At 45.6% G+C, this 16777-nt stretch overlaps 7 protein-coding genes across 7 annotated transcripts; 4 read left to right on the top strand and 3 right to left on the bottom strand.

The window, feature by feature from the left end:
* Positions 1-71: 71 nt before the first annotated feature.
* Positions 72-1523, bottom strand: M431DRAFT_506926 (hypothetical protein). The gene is made up of 2 exons (XM_024918888.1): positions 251-1523; positions 72-165 (listed from the first exon to the last, which is right to left on the bottom strand). Exon 1 carries the CDS (start codon positions 1371-1373, stop codon positions 414-416), a length of 960 nt encoding a protein of 319 aa, XP_024776878.1. The 5' UTR covers positions 1374-1523; the 3' UTR covers positions 72-165; positions 251-413.
* Positions 1524-1814: 291 nt separating this feature from the next.
* M431DRAFT_112925 (carbohydrate-binding module family 1 protein) lies at positions 1815-3598 on the bottom strand. Its single transcript, XM_024911858.1, has 4 exons — positions 2906-3598; positions 2667-2841; positions 2253-2606; positions 1815-2184 (listed from the first exon to the last, which is right to left on the bottom strand). Exons 1-4 carry the CDS (start codon positions 3523-3525, stop codon positions 2095-2097), a joined length of 1239 nt encoding a protein of 412 aa, XP_024776879.1. The 5' UTR covers positions 3526-3598; the 3' UTR covers positions 1815-2094.
* A 1836-nt stretch (positions 3599-5434) lies between these two features.
* On the bottom strand, positions 5435-6496 carry M431DRAFT_506928 (hypothetical protein). The gene has a single exon (XM_024918889.1). The coding sequence runs from the start codon at positions 6473-6475 to the stop codon at positions 5552-5554; it is 924 nt and encodes a 307-aa protein (XP_024776880.1). The 5' UTR covers positions 6476-6496; the 3' UTR covers positions 5435-5551.
* Positions 6497-10124: 3628 nt separating this feature from the next.
* Positions 10125-11002, top strand: M431DRAFT_551488 (hypothetical protein; the record flags this gene model as incomplete). The annotated part of the gene is made up of 2 exons (XM_024921338.1): positions 10125-10544; positions 10618-11002. 2 exons carry the CDS (start codon positions 10125-10127, stop codon positions 10972-10974), a joined length of 777 nt encoding a protein of 258 aa, XP_024776881.1. The 3' UTR covers positions 10975-11002.
* A 421-nt stretch (positions 11003-11423) lies between these two features.
* M431DRAFT_4273 (hypothetical protein) lies at positions 11424-12389 on the top strand (the record flags this gene model as incomplete). The annotated part of the gene is made up of 4 exons (XM_024915074.1): positions 11424-11609; positions 11676-11942; positions 12000-12217; positions 12275-12389. 4 exons carry the CDS (start codon positions 11424-11426, stop codon positions 12387-12389), a joined length of 786 nt encoding a protein of 261 aa, XP_024776882.1.
* Positions 12390-13343: 954 nt separating this feature from the next.
* M431DRAFT_81023 (hypothetical protein) lies at positions 13344-14159 on the top strand (the record flags this gene model as incomplete). Its single annotated transcript, XM_024922995.1, has 1 exon — positions 13344-14159. One exon carries the CDS (start codon positions 13344-13346, stop codon positions 14157-14159), a length of 816 nt encoding a protein of 271 aa, XP_024776883.1.
* A 927-nt stretch (positions 14160-15086) lies between these two features.
* On the top strand, positions 15087-16696 carry M431DRAFT_551501 (hypothetical protein; the record flags this gene model as incomplete). Its single annotated transcript, XM_024921339.1, has 1 exon — positions 15087-16696. One exon carries the CDS (start codon positions 15087-15089, stop codon positions 16617-16619), a length of 1533 nt encoding a protein of 510 aa, XP_024776884.1. The 3' UTR covers positions 16620-16696.
* Between the last annotated feature and the right edge of the window lie 81 nt (positions 16697-16777).

Below are 16777 nucleotides of genomic sequence, written 5' to 3' on the forward strand. Positions count from 1 at the left end.
AGGTACTTGGCCAAAGACAAGTGTTGAAGAGTAAGCGAACAGTTACACCTGCACAGTTGGGTATAGACGTGGTAAACTATGGAAACATATAATATCTCACATGTCTGTATTTGCTCTTGAAATGCGTTTCTCTTGCTTAGGTCTGAAGTGTGCGCCTTTTGTCTTCTGCCAGGCAATTGTTAGCAGCATCCTTGCCAGGTACGATATTGCTGACCACATTAGTGCATCTTGTAGGTCAAAGGGCACAGACAGTTTCGTTATTTTTAATCTCTTTGTATATACCATCAATTCTTTTTTTAAAAAAAAATAAAAAAAATAATAACTGCTAGTAATTGCCGAATATCGTCGGTCCTTCTCCACGTTAAGCCTATGTCAAGCTCCCATATGCCTAGCGGTGAGATGAATAGGACTTATTAAGAAGCTTGCGTAAAGATATTTAGTGGTATGCTAGCTGAAATAGCGTAGTTAGGCACGTTCACTACTTCTGAAACCCTGAGGCTGATGGAAACGCTAGCAAGCATATATGCTTCCACACGGCTCAGACTCTTTGTTTGCATCATGTATTCGATAATACCGCGAACTGCCTTGCGAGCAGCTTCCAGTAGATCTGAATCAATGCCAAGAACAGCATAATATCCTCGGTCTTCAGCCAATGTGAGGGCTGACGAAGGAGAAGAATAATTGGGAGAGCTGACCCATTTCATGTCCTTCCTAACTGTGAGTCGTAACTTCACCTGCATGGGAGTCTCAATAGCAGTTCCACAAACTTCTCCGTCGCCCTGAGCTGCATGGCCATCACCGCAACTGAATAATGCACCGGGTGCCTTCACGGGCAGAAAAAGCTTTGTTCCAGCTATAATGTGGCGGGTATCGATGTTGCCTCCTGTGTCGAGCGGTGGAATAGTGGGAAATTCTCCCTCGCCCGGAGCTACCCCCATAACACCAAGAAAGGGATGAGTAGGAATGCGAATGCCTTCCTTGAATGTCGCAGAGGAATCGTTGGGATCAAGTTTCCAGATCTTCAACTGTGGCTCCGGGAACTCATCTGTAAGGAGTCCAAAACCAGGTATAATTGCTGTCCAGCCCCAGTCTGCAGTTTTTAACTCCAAAACCTCAATTTCGAGAGTGTCTCCTGGCTCAGCGCCGCGTACATACACGGGTCCGAAGAGGGGGTCTGCCAGTTCGGCCTTGAAGCTTAGGACATCTTCCACGGTCGAGCTTGGCGTAATTTGACCATTGCTTCCATCGATAGTATCGAAGGTTACAACCTCATTTGAGTCGACGGTTAATACGGGGGCGATGGCCTTTGACCACTTAAGGTGGCTTTGTCCACTGTGAACGTGGAAGGTAGAGGTAATTTGCGGAGACAGCATTGTTCGGTATTATCAAGAGCAGGTATAATATGAACGAGGAGGGTAGAATCCAGTTATCTTCGTACGAGAGGTACACTACATGAATGGATCACAGGGAGTGTCCTGACTCGCGAGATTGTTGCCCTTAAGCTGCCGAAGATCGGGGGTTTGAATATGAAGAAAGCCAAGAAAATGAGTAGAATTGTGCTCAATCCACATGTGCGGAGTATTTTGAATGCTTCAAAAGCTAGCAGCCAATAGTCTGCAACGGTGGTGGAGATTGTCCCATAACTCACGCTAGGCACCACTTCAGCCAGATTATGGACATCTTTCATGGCTCTCTAGCTCCTGTAAATACTCAGTCTTAATAAAACTCCAATCCAGACTCACAAATTGGAAAAAGCTTGTAGATATAAGACAAAGCGAATAAAGAAAAGACAAAAACCTGGAAATTAATGTCTAGCCAATCGTATCCAATTTGATTCAAGACTTATAAGCCTATGCGATAATTAGATGACACCATCCGATAATGATGCCCTCCTCGTACGGCTCTTGATACCACTCATTATGAACAGCCTAACGGACTGTGATGTGATTACATGATATCAGCTAATAGCTGCGCCCATATTGTAATGACCTTAAAACTCTCAAGCCTTTCCATGCAGTCATGTTTTAATATATACAAATAATTTCTCGAGCTCCTTATAAGGTTCAAATACCCAGCGATGACCACACATCTGCTCTATTGGCAGGACGACCACCATTCGCCTTGTGCTACACATTTATATGGGGCAATGCACTGTGTTGGGCCTGTGTAACCCTCGCCACCACACTATAGAACAGATCAGTTTGCATACAAGAAGATATTTTAATCAGACTTTTCACGGTAGTTCTACTTACCTGGCCCCATTGGGGAACTGTCCCTGTCGGACCCGATCCCGTGGCTGACGAAGTGCTAGTGGCAGACTTGGTAGGCTTTGCGGTAGTTGTCGGGAGGCTGGAGCTGACGGGCTGGGAGCCACCACAAGGAGCACCAGTCAGGAGGATGTTCTTTGCCTCTTGGGCGTAAGTGCATCCATTGTTCACGTTGGCATCAGAGTAGCCAGCAGCCCACATCATGATTCCGCCGAATGCTGGGTTGGATTTGGTGTTTTGGACAATGGTGGCAAGTTGAGCGGGCGTGGCGTAGTAAACTGCACCGCCAGCGTTGCCGTTGGCAGCGAGGGTGTTGGCGGGCACTCCGATGAATAATTTCTTCCTCAGGTTGTCAGTGACCAGAAAATATCATTAATTGGTGAGTCGGAGTAAACATACGGCATTTTTTGAGGGCGTTGTGGCAATGAATGACGTCCAGTTATTGAAGTTAAACGGCGCATCGCCCGGCAATCCGAGAGAACAAGGGTCTGGACCGTAGCCGTTATTGTTGTAGAATTGAATCCAGAGATAGTCGAACACCGAGGTACTGATGATTTCTCCCATGTTGGGCTCTCTGTCGACCTTTATTAGTTACACATTCGACTATGCAGGAATTAAGGTCTGTGGGAAAACTCAACGGAATCGGGCATTGCGGAGCGCCAGTAATGTAATATGTCTTCGTGGGGTCGCTGGGGAAGTTAGACCGGAGAGTTGAGATTAAATATTGATAGTACTGGTTCCCGAGATTCAACTCAAGATCAAAGTCCCATCCATCGACAATTACGTTTCCAAAGGGTCGTACTACAGAAGTACTGCCGGAATTGCCATAAGCTTCCCAGAGATATTGACCAATAGCGACAGCTTGGGACTGAGATTGTAAAGAGTAAGAGCCGGCGGCACCTCCAAGCGATAAAATTATCTTAATTCCAGCAGCTTGGCAAGTAGCTATTGAGGCAGCCAAGTTATCGCACTGCTGGGGCACTCCAGTCGAGCCGATATAACAGGAATTTCCAATGTTACCATAAGGGATATTTCCAGTTGTACCATATATATCCAAGAAAGAAAGCACAAGGATATCAATACCTGCACCAGGCTTGCAGTAGGTAGCTAGGTTGTCATTCTCGTTATTGTTGCCCCCCCAATAAACAACGTTTTGAGCGCCAGGGGCTTGGCGGGCTTTGATGCTCTGCGGATAGGAGGGAGCAGCAACGCCAAAGCCCACAAGGCCTAGCCCAAGAATGAGTGAAGTAGAAAGCATCGCGACTTATGTTAGAAACAAAACGGAAGTTTTATATGTACGTTATAGAGGAATATATACAGGGGAAAGTGCCTATCAGATGGGAAATGAGAGAAAGAAGTATCGTGGTGTGCAACTTGTCTACATGTTTGGTAGCGTACAGTGAATGTTATATATATATTACTCTCCTTTCTACCATTTTGTAGAGATGTATTCTTTTTGAAGCCTTTCCAAGAGCTCCCAGAATACTTTGCTGTAGAACTCAGTACGTCTCTTTGCGCGACATCTGTACTTTACCCCCAACCCCAAATGAAAAGAGACGTTACATGAGGCAAGTGAATCTTTGGCCTTGTGGCCGCGACTGTATTATATTAAGTTCAGCTGACCCACCCAAAGATCATTGACTATGCCCGACAAATTATGAATAGCACCTCATAGAGGTTTGATGCTGGAAGAACTGGCAGGTGACATTTCCGGAGAAACCGTAGTCCGGTGGCATCACGAGCAGTTTACCGATCGCAGGCCAGGTGCAAAAACAGCTCTATGTGGATACCTCAGTGTTCAAGCCATGATAGCGAATTGGTTTAATGATAAGAGTTACCCAGGTAGGAAGCTTCAGGCAATTATACAGCAATGTCTACTCCGTAGATTATTTTATATCTTATTAGTCCGTGTACAAGTTTTCTGTTTTAGGCAGCTGAGTTAGTGCTACGGCATTGTGACTCCGGATAGCTGCCTCAAAATTAATTAGCCCCATTCAAAAATCCGCCTACCGTCCTATCAGGAAGGAGAGAGCTACGATACGCGCCAAATATCCATGGCTGGGTAGGATAAATTGGCGTTTGTGATCAACAATGAAACTTCCCTCTTAAGATACAACGTTCCAGATGTAGCCCGGCCCGCACTGATAGCAGACATGTTTCTTCGGCGGGATTGAGCAGAAGAACTTGAACTCTTTTGCCCGCATGTGTGAATTGTTTTCTTCTTTTACTGGATGATCGAGAATGGAACCGTATACAATACAATGTGAATGTGATTCTAGCTAAGCATAGAGATCAATTAGTCTTACAACAGGAGCCCGATTCGTCACACAACTCCTTGCGCGGACGAGCGTCCTGCTTAACAAAGAGTGAAATCGCACGCTCTGCAAGAGGCAGTTATGATATCCAGCAGCAATGGAGGCCGATGTCTCCTCAGGAAGCCAAAGTCCTCGCTACCAGATGGCGTCAGGGTATACTATTGTAAGACGAGGTAGGTGACAAAGTCGTCGAATAGGCTACGGGCAACATTAATGGTGATCAGATCCGACGTAAAGAGTCTTTCCAACGTAGATTCTGCGGGCTCGTCATCAATGGAAATCTCATTCTCATACCGCATTACAATCCGCCTGCCAACTGCGCCCTTGTCGCCTCCTTAAGAGGACGAGCGAAAAACATGTGTAGCACCGTCAGCATGTCCGGCAACTTAATCATGATCATAATAACGAGCATCAACTCGCCGCGACTCCTGTGCTGCCCACTGCTGCCTGCAGCTCAGCAACCTATCTTTCCAGCGCAGCGACCCGCGTATCGGTTCGCTTCCTCCTTCCCGGCACCATCGACTTGAAGACTCACTCTGCCTCAATCTTGAAGCAGCGCCTGCATTTGCCGTGCTCGGCAAAAGTGTCCAATGAGTATCGGAGCTTGGACGCATGATAAGCCGTACATGTGTGCTTCTGCATACTCATTCTTCTGTTGTCTTTTTCCCTGAGAATTGTTAAAGTAAGAGAATTGACAACTTCTTTGCATCAGCTTTCTTGGGCGCTCGACTGAGATTGCCGGTTCAGGTCTAAATTACCCCCGATGGCTCGGCACCGGCACGGGCTAATGATGCCACGTCGGTTATTGAACCCAAGATTCGACTGCCCGTGTTAGAACGAAAGATCTTGTATATTTACTATGAAGTATATCCGTCGGTCCGGACAACGTTCATTGCGCTTCCAGAGCGATAATCTTCTAGCATGATCTCATCTATAGTTACAAAAGATGCTGCTCCCGATCTACAGTCATCACTTTTGCTTTTCAATACGGAAGCCGATACGAGGAAAATGAACTACTATCCGCTCTGCAACACCATCTTCCTTTTCAATAGCAACTTGACGAACTGTCAAAGCTACCAGGCGTCCAGTCACAGGCTCTCGGCCATAGTCATCCGGCGTAACAACCACTACGTCCCCCTCGGAGATCTCAAGCTCATCATTGACGATTGATGATTGCCCCACATGGGGGGGAGTAGATCGCGCTGCTTCAGACGCCTCTTCCATGCTTATGTCGGTTCTCCGTCCATGGCCAATGGCTTTGACTCTTGCTTCCCATTCCACCATTTTGCCAAACCTGGCAAAGATGTTGTCGGAGAAGGGAATATAGGCTCTTGCCGTCCAGATCTCGACGTAGGCATGAAAGTCGGCGAGACTTGGCTCGCCGCCTAGCCAGAAGCGCCGGCCATCAGAGAGCTGCTCCTCAATGAGGCTTGCATGGGCTCGCAGCTGAGTCGTCAGATGGGCAATGTCAGCACCGAGACGATCAACGTCCATGAAGCCCTTGAAATAGGCCTTTCGATCAGCCATGAGCTCAGGAAGGAACTGGTCCTTGTTGACTCCAATAGTGAGCCCAGAGCTCGCAATGTGGAAATCGGTATCGCTCCAAGTGGACAGCGCCATACAGAGTCCCTTGCTTCCTCCTGGGAATATCGAAGGCGAAGGGTATCTCGCTTCCAGCTCTTCTGCGATCAAACGGGAGTCGCAGTAAATGTCGGAACCAATCTGCATGACGGGAGTTTTTCGATAGCCACCGGTCAACGCTGTGAGCTTAGGCTTTGGCATGATGAGCTCGGCATCTACAGACTTCCATGATAGACCCTTGAGCCCAAAGATGAGGCGTATCTTCTCGCCAAAGGGTGAGGCATCAAAATGATGCAAGATGATCGCAGCCATGATGTATACGAAGGCGCTCTTCTCTCTACTGAATCCTAAGTCATCAATTACTTCCTTTTTGTCGCTCACTATACCGTCTTCTATGGGTTTTTAATAACGGACTTAGCAGTTGGTACGCCCCTATCTCCTGTAGAATATCAGGAGCTTCTATATGTTCAACCTAGAATATCAGGTGTCTTGGCCCAAAAGCTTTCTCATCGGAGCCTTGTGTGATTCCGACTCAAAGACTAAATTAACGATGAGTGGGGCTGGAATTAACAGATCTCGTCGACATAGAAGACATGCAGTGTGTAATATACCCTATGGACGGAGAATTCGAGATGGGCTATTTTTACAGCTCTGCTGCTCTTAAAAGTGAGCTAGGGAAGACTTTTCTTTACAGTAGTCTTCTGCCACAGCCAATAACCTCAAGGCAGATTACTTTCGCAAAAAGAATAGCTGATCATGATGCTATTCGTTGTCCATAGAGAGTAATTAGAGAGCCCACTCAAGCTTGTTTGGAGGGCGCCGGTCCAAAATTACGCCGACTCTTGGAGCGGCTTTTCGACGAGTGGGGTCAGGTATTTGCCGATTCTAAGCTTTGGGGATGGGCAGTGATAGTACTTTGCAGTGACCTTTTCTATCGAACAATGTTCGGGATAAAGCGGTTCTGGTTCTGTTGACCCGGATGCTTGGGAGTAACAGGTCGGCTGTGGTTGAGAGTTGGCGCCGGTGTTGATGATGGCGATCTCAGTAGATCGCCTATCAGGCCAGAAAACACCCACTTACACGCGACAATTCCGAGACGACATTATCCCTTCTTGTTCGTAAACGTGAAAAGGAAAAGTAACAAGTTGATAATGTTGTACAACATTCGGGGATCGAAATTGTCTCCATCTAGGCATGATCAGATCACTCAATGGTTCACTGTAACACTGTCGAGAGACGAATTGTTACAGGGTAGTCGGTCCCGAAGCGAAGCTCGCCGCGAGCCAAGAACCAAAAGATGGCCATGTATAATGTTCGTACCCTGTAATTCGTAATAGCTAACACTGCCAATGCATGCTCAAAGGGGCATAATTATCGAACAGTTGCTTTGAACATGATCTCAATGCTGGAAATGGTATCGAGAAGAGCACTCAATGCACCAGAGCCTATTTCTCCACGTGATGGAGTGATTCGCCCAACCCTCTCGCCCTTTCTTGGCATTTGGACATGTCCAGACAAACTAATCACTGATGGTGTACACGCGGAATACTACTTCATAAATCTATTCTAGAGGCACCAAGTCGCTGGCCCTCTTTCGGAATCTAGGTGTGTGAAATACATGTTTCACTCTATTTGGGGTCTGCCTCTATAATTTCATAACATGACGATACACGTGCGCAAGGCAACTGAGGGCGCTGTCCCCTCTATCTCCAGCAATACGAAGATACGCTTCTTGTATACCTACCCGAAAGAAATATTTGTATTCCATACAGCGGGCAGTGAGAGGCAAATCACGTTGTGTCTTCTTCTTCCTCTCACTATTTTCGCTTCTTCTTCTTCTTACATAAGCAATACTGTGCTCTTGCAGATAGGTAGGAAAGATAGAGTTATCATTTTTCCCTCGAATCGCCAAAGATTTGATATGTGATACCTACAACGATTTGACGAGCACTCGTCGCAATCTTCGGCACTCCACATCTCGGCCCGTAGGTGGGCTCGGCAATTCCCAGGGCACTACGGAGTAATGCCGCCCTCATAAGAAACCTAGGCATGGGACTGTTTCCGACAAGAGAGGCCATGCCAGCGGCTGACCAGACCCCGGTAGATACTAGCTGAGTAGCGAGTTCTAACACAAGACGGAGGCAGAGTACTGCACATGCATGGCTCACTCACAGTTGTCTCAAAGCATTTTACAAGTCGTGCAGGTAGCTGGTATATCCAATTTCGGTGTTATAGCTATGTAATCTTTGCACAGGACTAAACAACCCAGTATTTACCATATCCTGGTGAACTTGCCTCTAATATCTTTTAGACTTGTATAATTCGTTCACCGATACTCCGTATTCTCCACGTACTTGTTCTCTGCCCCTATTATCCGAGCTAACCACCATTTCACTGGCCCCATGTTTGCCCATGTATCAGCCTGTAAACTCGCTTGAAGATTACGGGAGGAGTTAGCCAGCATTCCGATACCCGTCCAACCCCTACAAGAACCAGCCCTTCTTCTTTTTTCTTCATTTTTCTTCTGCTTTTCTTTTCGGATGTTAAAAAAAAAAAATTATAGCCTCATGAGAAAACAGAAACAGAAGCTTGGTTCGTCCAACATGGCTGTCGAGGAGATTCTTCAGTCTATTGACCACCTGAGCTCGGTCGTATTTTTAGCACAACGGTCCTGCAAGGTTTAAGCAACATGGGCTAAACCTTGTATCCCTGTTTTTTCCCGCGTATTCCACATCAGCCACTTCAAACTACGACATTATGGCCTGAGATTCGGTACTAGTACTATATCCTTGATGTAGCAGAAATGGCATAGAACCGACGACGGTCGGGGAGTCGGCGCCTATTTTGCTTTGCTGGTAGTGTGAAGCTAACACTTCAATAGCCGGTGATTGGCACTTATTCCTCGCTCCTATTGACTACGTAATCCCTTTGATATTCTACAAGACAACCCGTTATTTCCCTTTCCTTCCCTTGAACGAGTTCACGAGTAGACGCGGCAGACCAACAATTGCTAGTCTTCCAAGTATAAGTAACATCTGTAATGGGCCTATCTTACAACATAATTTCTGAGTACAGTTCACAAATAGTCAAGGATCATATGCCAAGGAGGGGAGTAGAGGTAAGAAATACTCAACAGCGGGTATAGGTATAGCGCGATGCTATACGTTAGCCGCTTTCCTTATCCATAAGAACTCTTTGTTGGAATAAGACAGCACTACAGAACAGCATTCATCTCACATTATCACTGTCATTACTAAATACCTTGCTGGAACTCTCATCCAATTCACTGTCATGTCTCTGCTACAGTTATCATTAACCGATTACTTGAAACTATGTTCCGACATTGTGCGATGGTGATCGCCGCGTTAAATGCCGGAGCAAATCCAAATCTTACAGGGATGGTCCTCATGCAGGCGCCCTAACTACCGGCCAGGTAGGCCCTGTAATCAGCTTTTGCCGGCATTGAGTCATGGACCTGGTACTATCCCTGAATAAAGGCAATGATGGAAAATACAGTATTCTATAATATTCCGTAATAGTCTTGGTATCAAGCTGTGTAAATACAAAACTGGCAACTGGATAACCCCCCCGGAGCTTAAGAAGGTCATGCAGCGTTGGAGATCAGTCCACATCGAATGTAAGCCGACAAATAAAATGGATGAGCATGAAAGCTTGGACAGCTGAGCCAGGAGTAAATGGCCAGGGTAACATAACCCAAAACACTCCTGGTGTATCCTCACATAGGCTCAATTCTAGCCGATATCATTAAAGGGGTCACAAGACAATTCTTGAGTCCTCCGCCAGTTTGAGTGACCCTCTGTGGAGGAGGAGGATGATTAGCTCAAAAGACTCTCATCTCTCTCATCAGTGCAAGTGCCTCATTGTTCCAGAGCTAATTTACAACTCGAGACAGCGGTGTCAGAATCAGTCTTCAGTGGTCACCAGCCTTTCTAATATCAACATGTTGCCAACGATAGTAGGCGTCACAGGAATGTGGCATCCGGGAAGCTGCTTTGACGACCTCGCAGCTGTCTTTGAGAAGCGAGGTTATCCATTTGTTAGTCAAGATGCTCCCGGTATTCTCTCAGAAGATCCTATCAACAGTACGGTCGACATGGATGCTGAATCGCTCCGACAAAACATCCTTCTTCCATTGCTTGCCGAAGGTAAAGATATTCTTCTTCTTATGCACTCATATGGTGGCGTTTACGGCTCAGCCGCTGTGCATGGCTTGAGTCGTAAAGAAAGGGAAAAGGCAGGCCAGGAAGGTGGTATAGTTGGCCTTGTGTATGTCACAGCTGTTACGCCTGCTGTTGGAAAATCCTTGCTAGACATGATGGGACTCACTCCGGAAAATCTACCACCGCATGTTGTGTTGAATGTGAGTTAACAAGCTGACCCTTTCATTCCTCCAACTTCACTTGACAATGAAGCTAATTCTGCCAATTCAACAGGAATCAACAGGACAAATCATGTTGATTGAAGCAGACAAATATATGTATCACGATATTCCGACATCTGACGCCGATAAATGGATTGCCAAGATCAAACCCCAGGCTTTCAACTCCGTCAACACGGCGATTTCATATTCTCCTTTAGCAGACTCAAATTATGAAGGTTCATTTGGATATATATTCTGTGGGAACGACCGAGTTCTCCCATTGGAGGCTCAGAAATATTATGCAGACATATCTGGGATTAAGAACACTGTACTAGTTGAAGCTGCATCGCATGCATTTTTTGTCGGCACTTGTGAGGAAACAGTTGCTGCCACTATCTCGCTGTCGAAATCTATTGCAATTGCTAGCTAAATTAGTCTATAAAGCTAGAATATTTGAGAAGTAGGAGTAGACTTGAATATGCACTGCCTCTAATCATCATTCGCTGGATAGAACAGACAACTTTATGCTAAACTTCTGAAACTATTTCCCAGCGGCCAAATCCTTCGGAAAGCTTCCGCGTATCCGTGCTGACACAACATTAGAGTTTCGCTTGCTGCACGCTAGGTCAGTGTGCCTGAGTCCTGAACAGCATCCTTGTTGTTGAAAGCCCCTTATCTGGGTACGCATGTCGGCTATCGGCCATGAGTTGATGGATTGACCCTGTCTAAATTCGAAAGGTACATGTCTAATCTCTTTAAAGCAATGCTTTTTCTACACCGGACTCGCACATACCCATATATTCTCCCCAAGTCCCCAGATTTCTTTTTTGGTTTTATGAATCACTCCAATATATTCCCTACACAGCTAGTGGAGTCATCATGTCGACCACAAATAGTACTGCTATGAATGCTGCATTCTTGGCAGAAAATAGACAAGCTGAGGTTTATGCTGTCGCCACTGTGTTCTTTGTGTTAAGTCTTCTGTCCCTTGCTGGACGCCTTACTGCCGCGCGAATTGTTGGAAAGTCTCTGTGGTGGGATGATTGGTTCGCGATAATTGCTGCTGTGAGTGAATGATGGTATCACTGCGGGTTTTAACTTCACCGGGATTTCGTGTTAACATGTAACCAGGTTTGTGGAATCGGTGGCTACATTACCACCATGCTCTATCTCCGTTTTGGCCTTGGAAGACATGCCATCGTTGTCAGCCAAGAAGACCCAGAAAACCTGTCCCGCTTTCTTCAAACAATCGTCGCAAATGAAATTGTTTACACCAGTGGCCTGGCTTTTGCCCGACTCTCGATTGTGGCGCTGTATTATCGCATTTTTGGCTCATCGAACATGCGATACTTCTTACACGGATTTTCAGCCTTCATTGTGGCCTGGGCAATCTCTACTGTGAGTCCATCTTGTACTTCCAATGGCTTTCATTTCTTTCATTCTGATGAAAAATAGTATGTCCCGTCTATCCGAACCTGTTGGCCAATAAGCAGTTTCTGGGATGGCACAAATCAAAATTGCATTGATCTTCATGGGTTTTATGTTGGCGTTGCAATTGGCAGTATAATTACAGATTTCGGTCTCATGGTTCTCCCAATGCCATATATCTGGAACCTGAAAGTTCCAACGTTTCAAAAAGTTTTACTTGCATTGACAATGATTTTCGGGGGATTGTGAGTGAAGCATCGCTCATGTATATGAAACTTGCCAATACTAACAGTTGTGAATAGTGCTTGCTTTGTGACGATTTTTCGCCTCGCAATAGTGGTTAGCCTGGACCTGTCGGACCTCACTTGGAATACCGTTGATCAGATCATTTGGACTACCTTGGAATTATTTTGGTAAGACTATGTTCTCTCTTTTCTTGCCGTATTAAACTTAATCATTATTTTAGTGCTATTATCTGCGCCTGTCTTCCTACGCTGCGCCCCCTAATTAAGCGCGCAAGGGGATTCTTCGGGCTTCCAGGATGGAGTTCAAGAGGAGAGAGCAATGTTGAAGGAGGTAAAAGCGGCAATTCAGGCATAGGCAGGAAACTTCCAGCACCTAATGAAAATCACTCGTCAGAAGAGATATTGGGCGATTATCGCGAAAATGATACCGAGCTCACTAACTATTCAGGTGGGTATGATGACCAGTTCGGGAAGAAAACTCTCTCTAGAAATACTCAAGATTCAGTTTGAGGCGGTAATTTTCCGGCCAACGTTTTAATAACATTGAACTCGGTCTATCGGGGGAGGGCGAGTCTTAAAACTGCAGTTCAAACTCATCTGGTAGATATTTGTGTTAGAAAATGAGAGGAATGTTGTCTTTGTCATAACATTTGGTAGAGTTCTGAGTCAAACAATAGAATCGGGCGGAGTAAGGGACACCATTTTGGGCTTACTCGTCTTGTCGGCTTCCATTGAGTGTATGTTCTGAGTAGCCCCGATATTCCTTACGGTGACCAAAAGATTAATATGTGATTTGTCTAGTTCATTGGCTGAGGTCATTTGTTGTACACGACGCCCAGCGTTGGCCACCCTACAATAGCGCCTATGAAAAATTGCTCTATTAGGACAGCGCTCCGCATTTTAGACATCAACTGGCGCTGGATTTTACACAAGTGGAACGCTACCGAAATTGTGAGAACTGACGTGATGCTTGGATTGAAGCAGTATATAATACTCTCTTTGTTCGTGATGCAGGACATAGTTTGAAGACTCAAAGTCTGCAGATGTGTATTTAACTATTCCAACGACAGTAATACGTACTTGCGACCTGGTTTTAAGAGACAGGATCATATTATTTCATCTGAGAATGTCTTCCTCAGTACTTGAAGTCACAAAAGTGACAACACATTATTGGAAAATAGCAATCAATCACGGTCCCTTTAACTTGGCAGGACCAGAATTCTTCCTAGACCTTTGGAATCTTTTACAGACTATTGAAGGAGAACCAGACTTGAAGATCATGGTTTTCGAGAGCGCAATCCCAGATTTCTTTATTTCTCATTACGACTTACAACGGGCTTCGTCTATCCCCGCCGATCTGTTAGCCAAATGGCCGTTAATGATGCTAAAACTCGCAACAATACCCGTCATCACGGTCGCCGCGATCCGTGGAAGGACTCGAGGCATTGGGTCCGAATTTGTATTGGCCTGTGACATTCGGTTTGGCAGCGCAGAGAAAGCTATCTTGTCCCAAGCTGAGGTCAGCTTCGGACTCCTCCCCGGAGGCGGAGGCATTGAATGGCTTCCAAAGCACGTGTCACGCGGTCGAATGCTGGAGATAATTTGTGGCAGTGATGAATTTGATGCCGCAACCGCCGCGCAATACGGTTGGATCAACCGCGCTCTTCCAGACGCTGATCTGGATAGTTTTGTGGACAAATTCGCCCATCGTGTGGCAGGCTGGCACAAACAAGCACTATCATCAGCAAAGCATTTAACAAATGAGCGATTTGGGCTTCCTAAAGAGGAACACTTTTTTGAGTCTTATCAGGCGATGGCGCAGCTTTGGGCGGATACTGACGTGCAGAGAAGGATGGAGGTTCTAATTGATAAAGGTCTTGAAAAAGACAAGAATGTGGAACTGACTGTCGCAGAGTTCACTGCTAGATTTCCCATGCATTAGCTTAATTGTTTAGTTATACTCGTAAGGTAACCATAAATACAATCTATACTTTGTATTATTCTGGTATTCTGTCTAAGTGGCAACAAATGTATCTTTCATGATTATAAGACGTAAATGCATTTCCTTACACTGCGGACTCTTAGTTACAGGTCTCTCTTATAAGATCGAGCTTTAACCAAAGGCAACCAAGTTGGCCAGATTTCCCTGATAGATGCAGTAACTAATTCATCATAAAGGAGATAATACAGCTCCAATCTTTTTAATTGATAGCTCACTATGATACGCGCTGTTCTGTTCTATGGAACATGTCGGCCTTTTTTACCTCTATATGTAGCCAACTTCCGGTTATTACGTGGCGCCGCAGATCAAACCAGACTCAACTACTGGATATAAACTTACAAGGAGAATCTCTGAAACAGGTAGCAATAAAAAGCATATTTGCTTTACATTTTAATTGAGTGGGAGTAATGGAACCTATAAATTTCTACCTGTGAAAGCATATGTAAGGGTTATTAAGTGTTGGCAGCCCATGTAATAAGTTCAGAAGATGTAATATCAAACTACTTCTAAATTGATCACATGGTAGATGGTATATTTGACGATCATAATGGAATCACGCGGCTCATGGGCAGTTTGTAAACATGGAGTATAGCGTCTGCAGCATTCTGAATTTTCTACAGAGACGATTACGAACATTGTTCATTTCAGAATAACGAACATTTCTCGCCTTGTTTCCTCTGAACCAGTCAAATGCAATTGTTCAGATGACGGCAGCCGTCATGCGACGATAATTCTAGAGCAGGCTTACTATGGCTCCATGATTAGTGATATTGAGTCCAAATGTCGGTGACCCGTTTCCCACGAAACCCACGACATCGTTCAAACACTTTGTAATTCCTGCCTCTCTTAGACTAAATATCAGGCACCATGGCACTACCGGCCATCTATAGTCTTTCTCCTGAGACCTTGGAGCTGATATTCGGTCAATTTTGTCTTCACTGCCAAGGCGAATGTCTCAATCCAACTCCAATTGACTGTTCCATTAACGGGGCTGAGCAGGGCGATGGCTCTTCTTCCTCGTACTCCCTGGACCGCCACGCACTCTTCTCACTATGTTTGGTCTCCCAGAGGCTCTCTGACATTGCTCGACCGATTCTTTACCACGAATTTGCTCCAGGATATGGAGATTCCGGGAGATCGACAGTATACGCGTGGGATAGGCGGCTCACATCGTTCATGCGGACTGTAGCGAAACGCCCCGAGCTAGGCAGACTTGTCAAAAGAGTTTATAAACACCATTTTCTAACAAAGAATCTCGATGTTGGCGATGCAATGCACGCCCTTGATGAAGCAGCGCGCGGAATGGGCCACGATCTATCACATGCATGGATGCTACGAATACAACGCGGCTTCGGCGAAAATCCGATGTGGCTTTCATTCCTTTCGTCTCTTTTAGAGACGGAGAAACTTCTGAAACACCCTGACTTACAAGGTAGCCTAAAATCGAGGGAAGAATTGACTCAGAAGCAGCGACGATGGCTGGCTGCCGAATTGATGTCGACGGTCATTGCTCAGCTGCCGAACCTAGATCATCTCAGTCTATGTGTGTTGCCATATGGTCCTGGAGACTGTGCTCCACCATCCGCCTTAGAAGTTCTTGGTATTTCTAGTTTACGCCTTAAGACTGTCGATATCGCCCTTGATGCTAGCGATATTGATATGGGGTTCAACTTGGAAATCCGGCTGCGCGGTCTACTTCGCTGGTCACAGCAGTTAACGACAATCAATCTCCATAAATGCTCAGCGACATTCAGTCTAGTGCCAATTCTATCACTACCACGGTTATCAAATATTCGCATGACCGAAACCAGAATTGGTGAGGCCAGCTTAGAATCACTGCTGACCTCGAGCCAAGATCTTCGTACATTTTCATACGAGGCCGCATATTCTGACAGCTGGAAGGAAAGTCTGAATGGGCGCTACCATTTTCAATCCTTTCATGCGATTAATGCTCTAGGCAGGCATCGGGAAACACTGGAATTTTTGCACTTGGATCTCCGAGGATGGGACGCTTTACTCGCAACTCGTGGTACACATATCCCGCCATTTCCGAGTCTCAAGCATTTTACGTCACTTCAGCGGTTATTTTTGAGGGTCGACGCGATATTTCTTAACAGCCTGGAATCGTCTAATGACCACCAGGCGCTAATTAATATTTTGCCGAAAGGCATAGTATCGTTACGTATCGGTGGTTATTTCAGTGAAACTTTCCCGCGTCTTGCAAATGCTTTACTTGGTCTTGCGGATGCCGTAATGTCTCAAAAACACAACGAAGAGCGACAGTTTCCCCACCTGAGTGAGATTCAGTGTGACTTTACACCAATGATGGATAAATGGGGGATAAGCAAAGTGTTGGGCGTTGCTGGCATTCGTTTTCTATATGGCGATTCTGGCTCATGAAAGTCGCAGATTGCATCTGGGAAGCCCCCATTTGTATTGTATGAGTTGGTTGTTATTATAAACAATGAACATATGGTGAGGACTATCGTTTCAGCTTCAGAAATGCGATGTTGAAGAGAATATTGTGTCCTTATAGGAAGTACTGGTCATAACAGTAC

Source organism: Trichoderma harzianum (assembly GCF_003025095.1).
Source record: "Trichoderma harzianum CBS 226.95 unplaced genomic scaffold M431scaffold_4, whole genome shotgun sequence".
Taxonomy (NCBI): domain Eukaryota; kingdom Fungi; phylum Ascomycota; class Sordariomycetes; order Hypocreales; family Hypocreaceae; genus Trichoderma; species Trichoderma harzianum.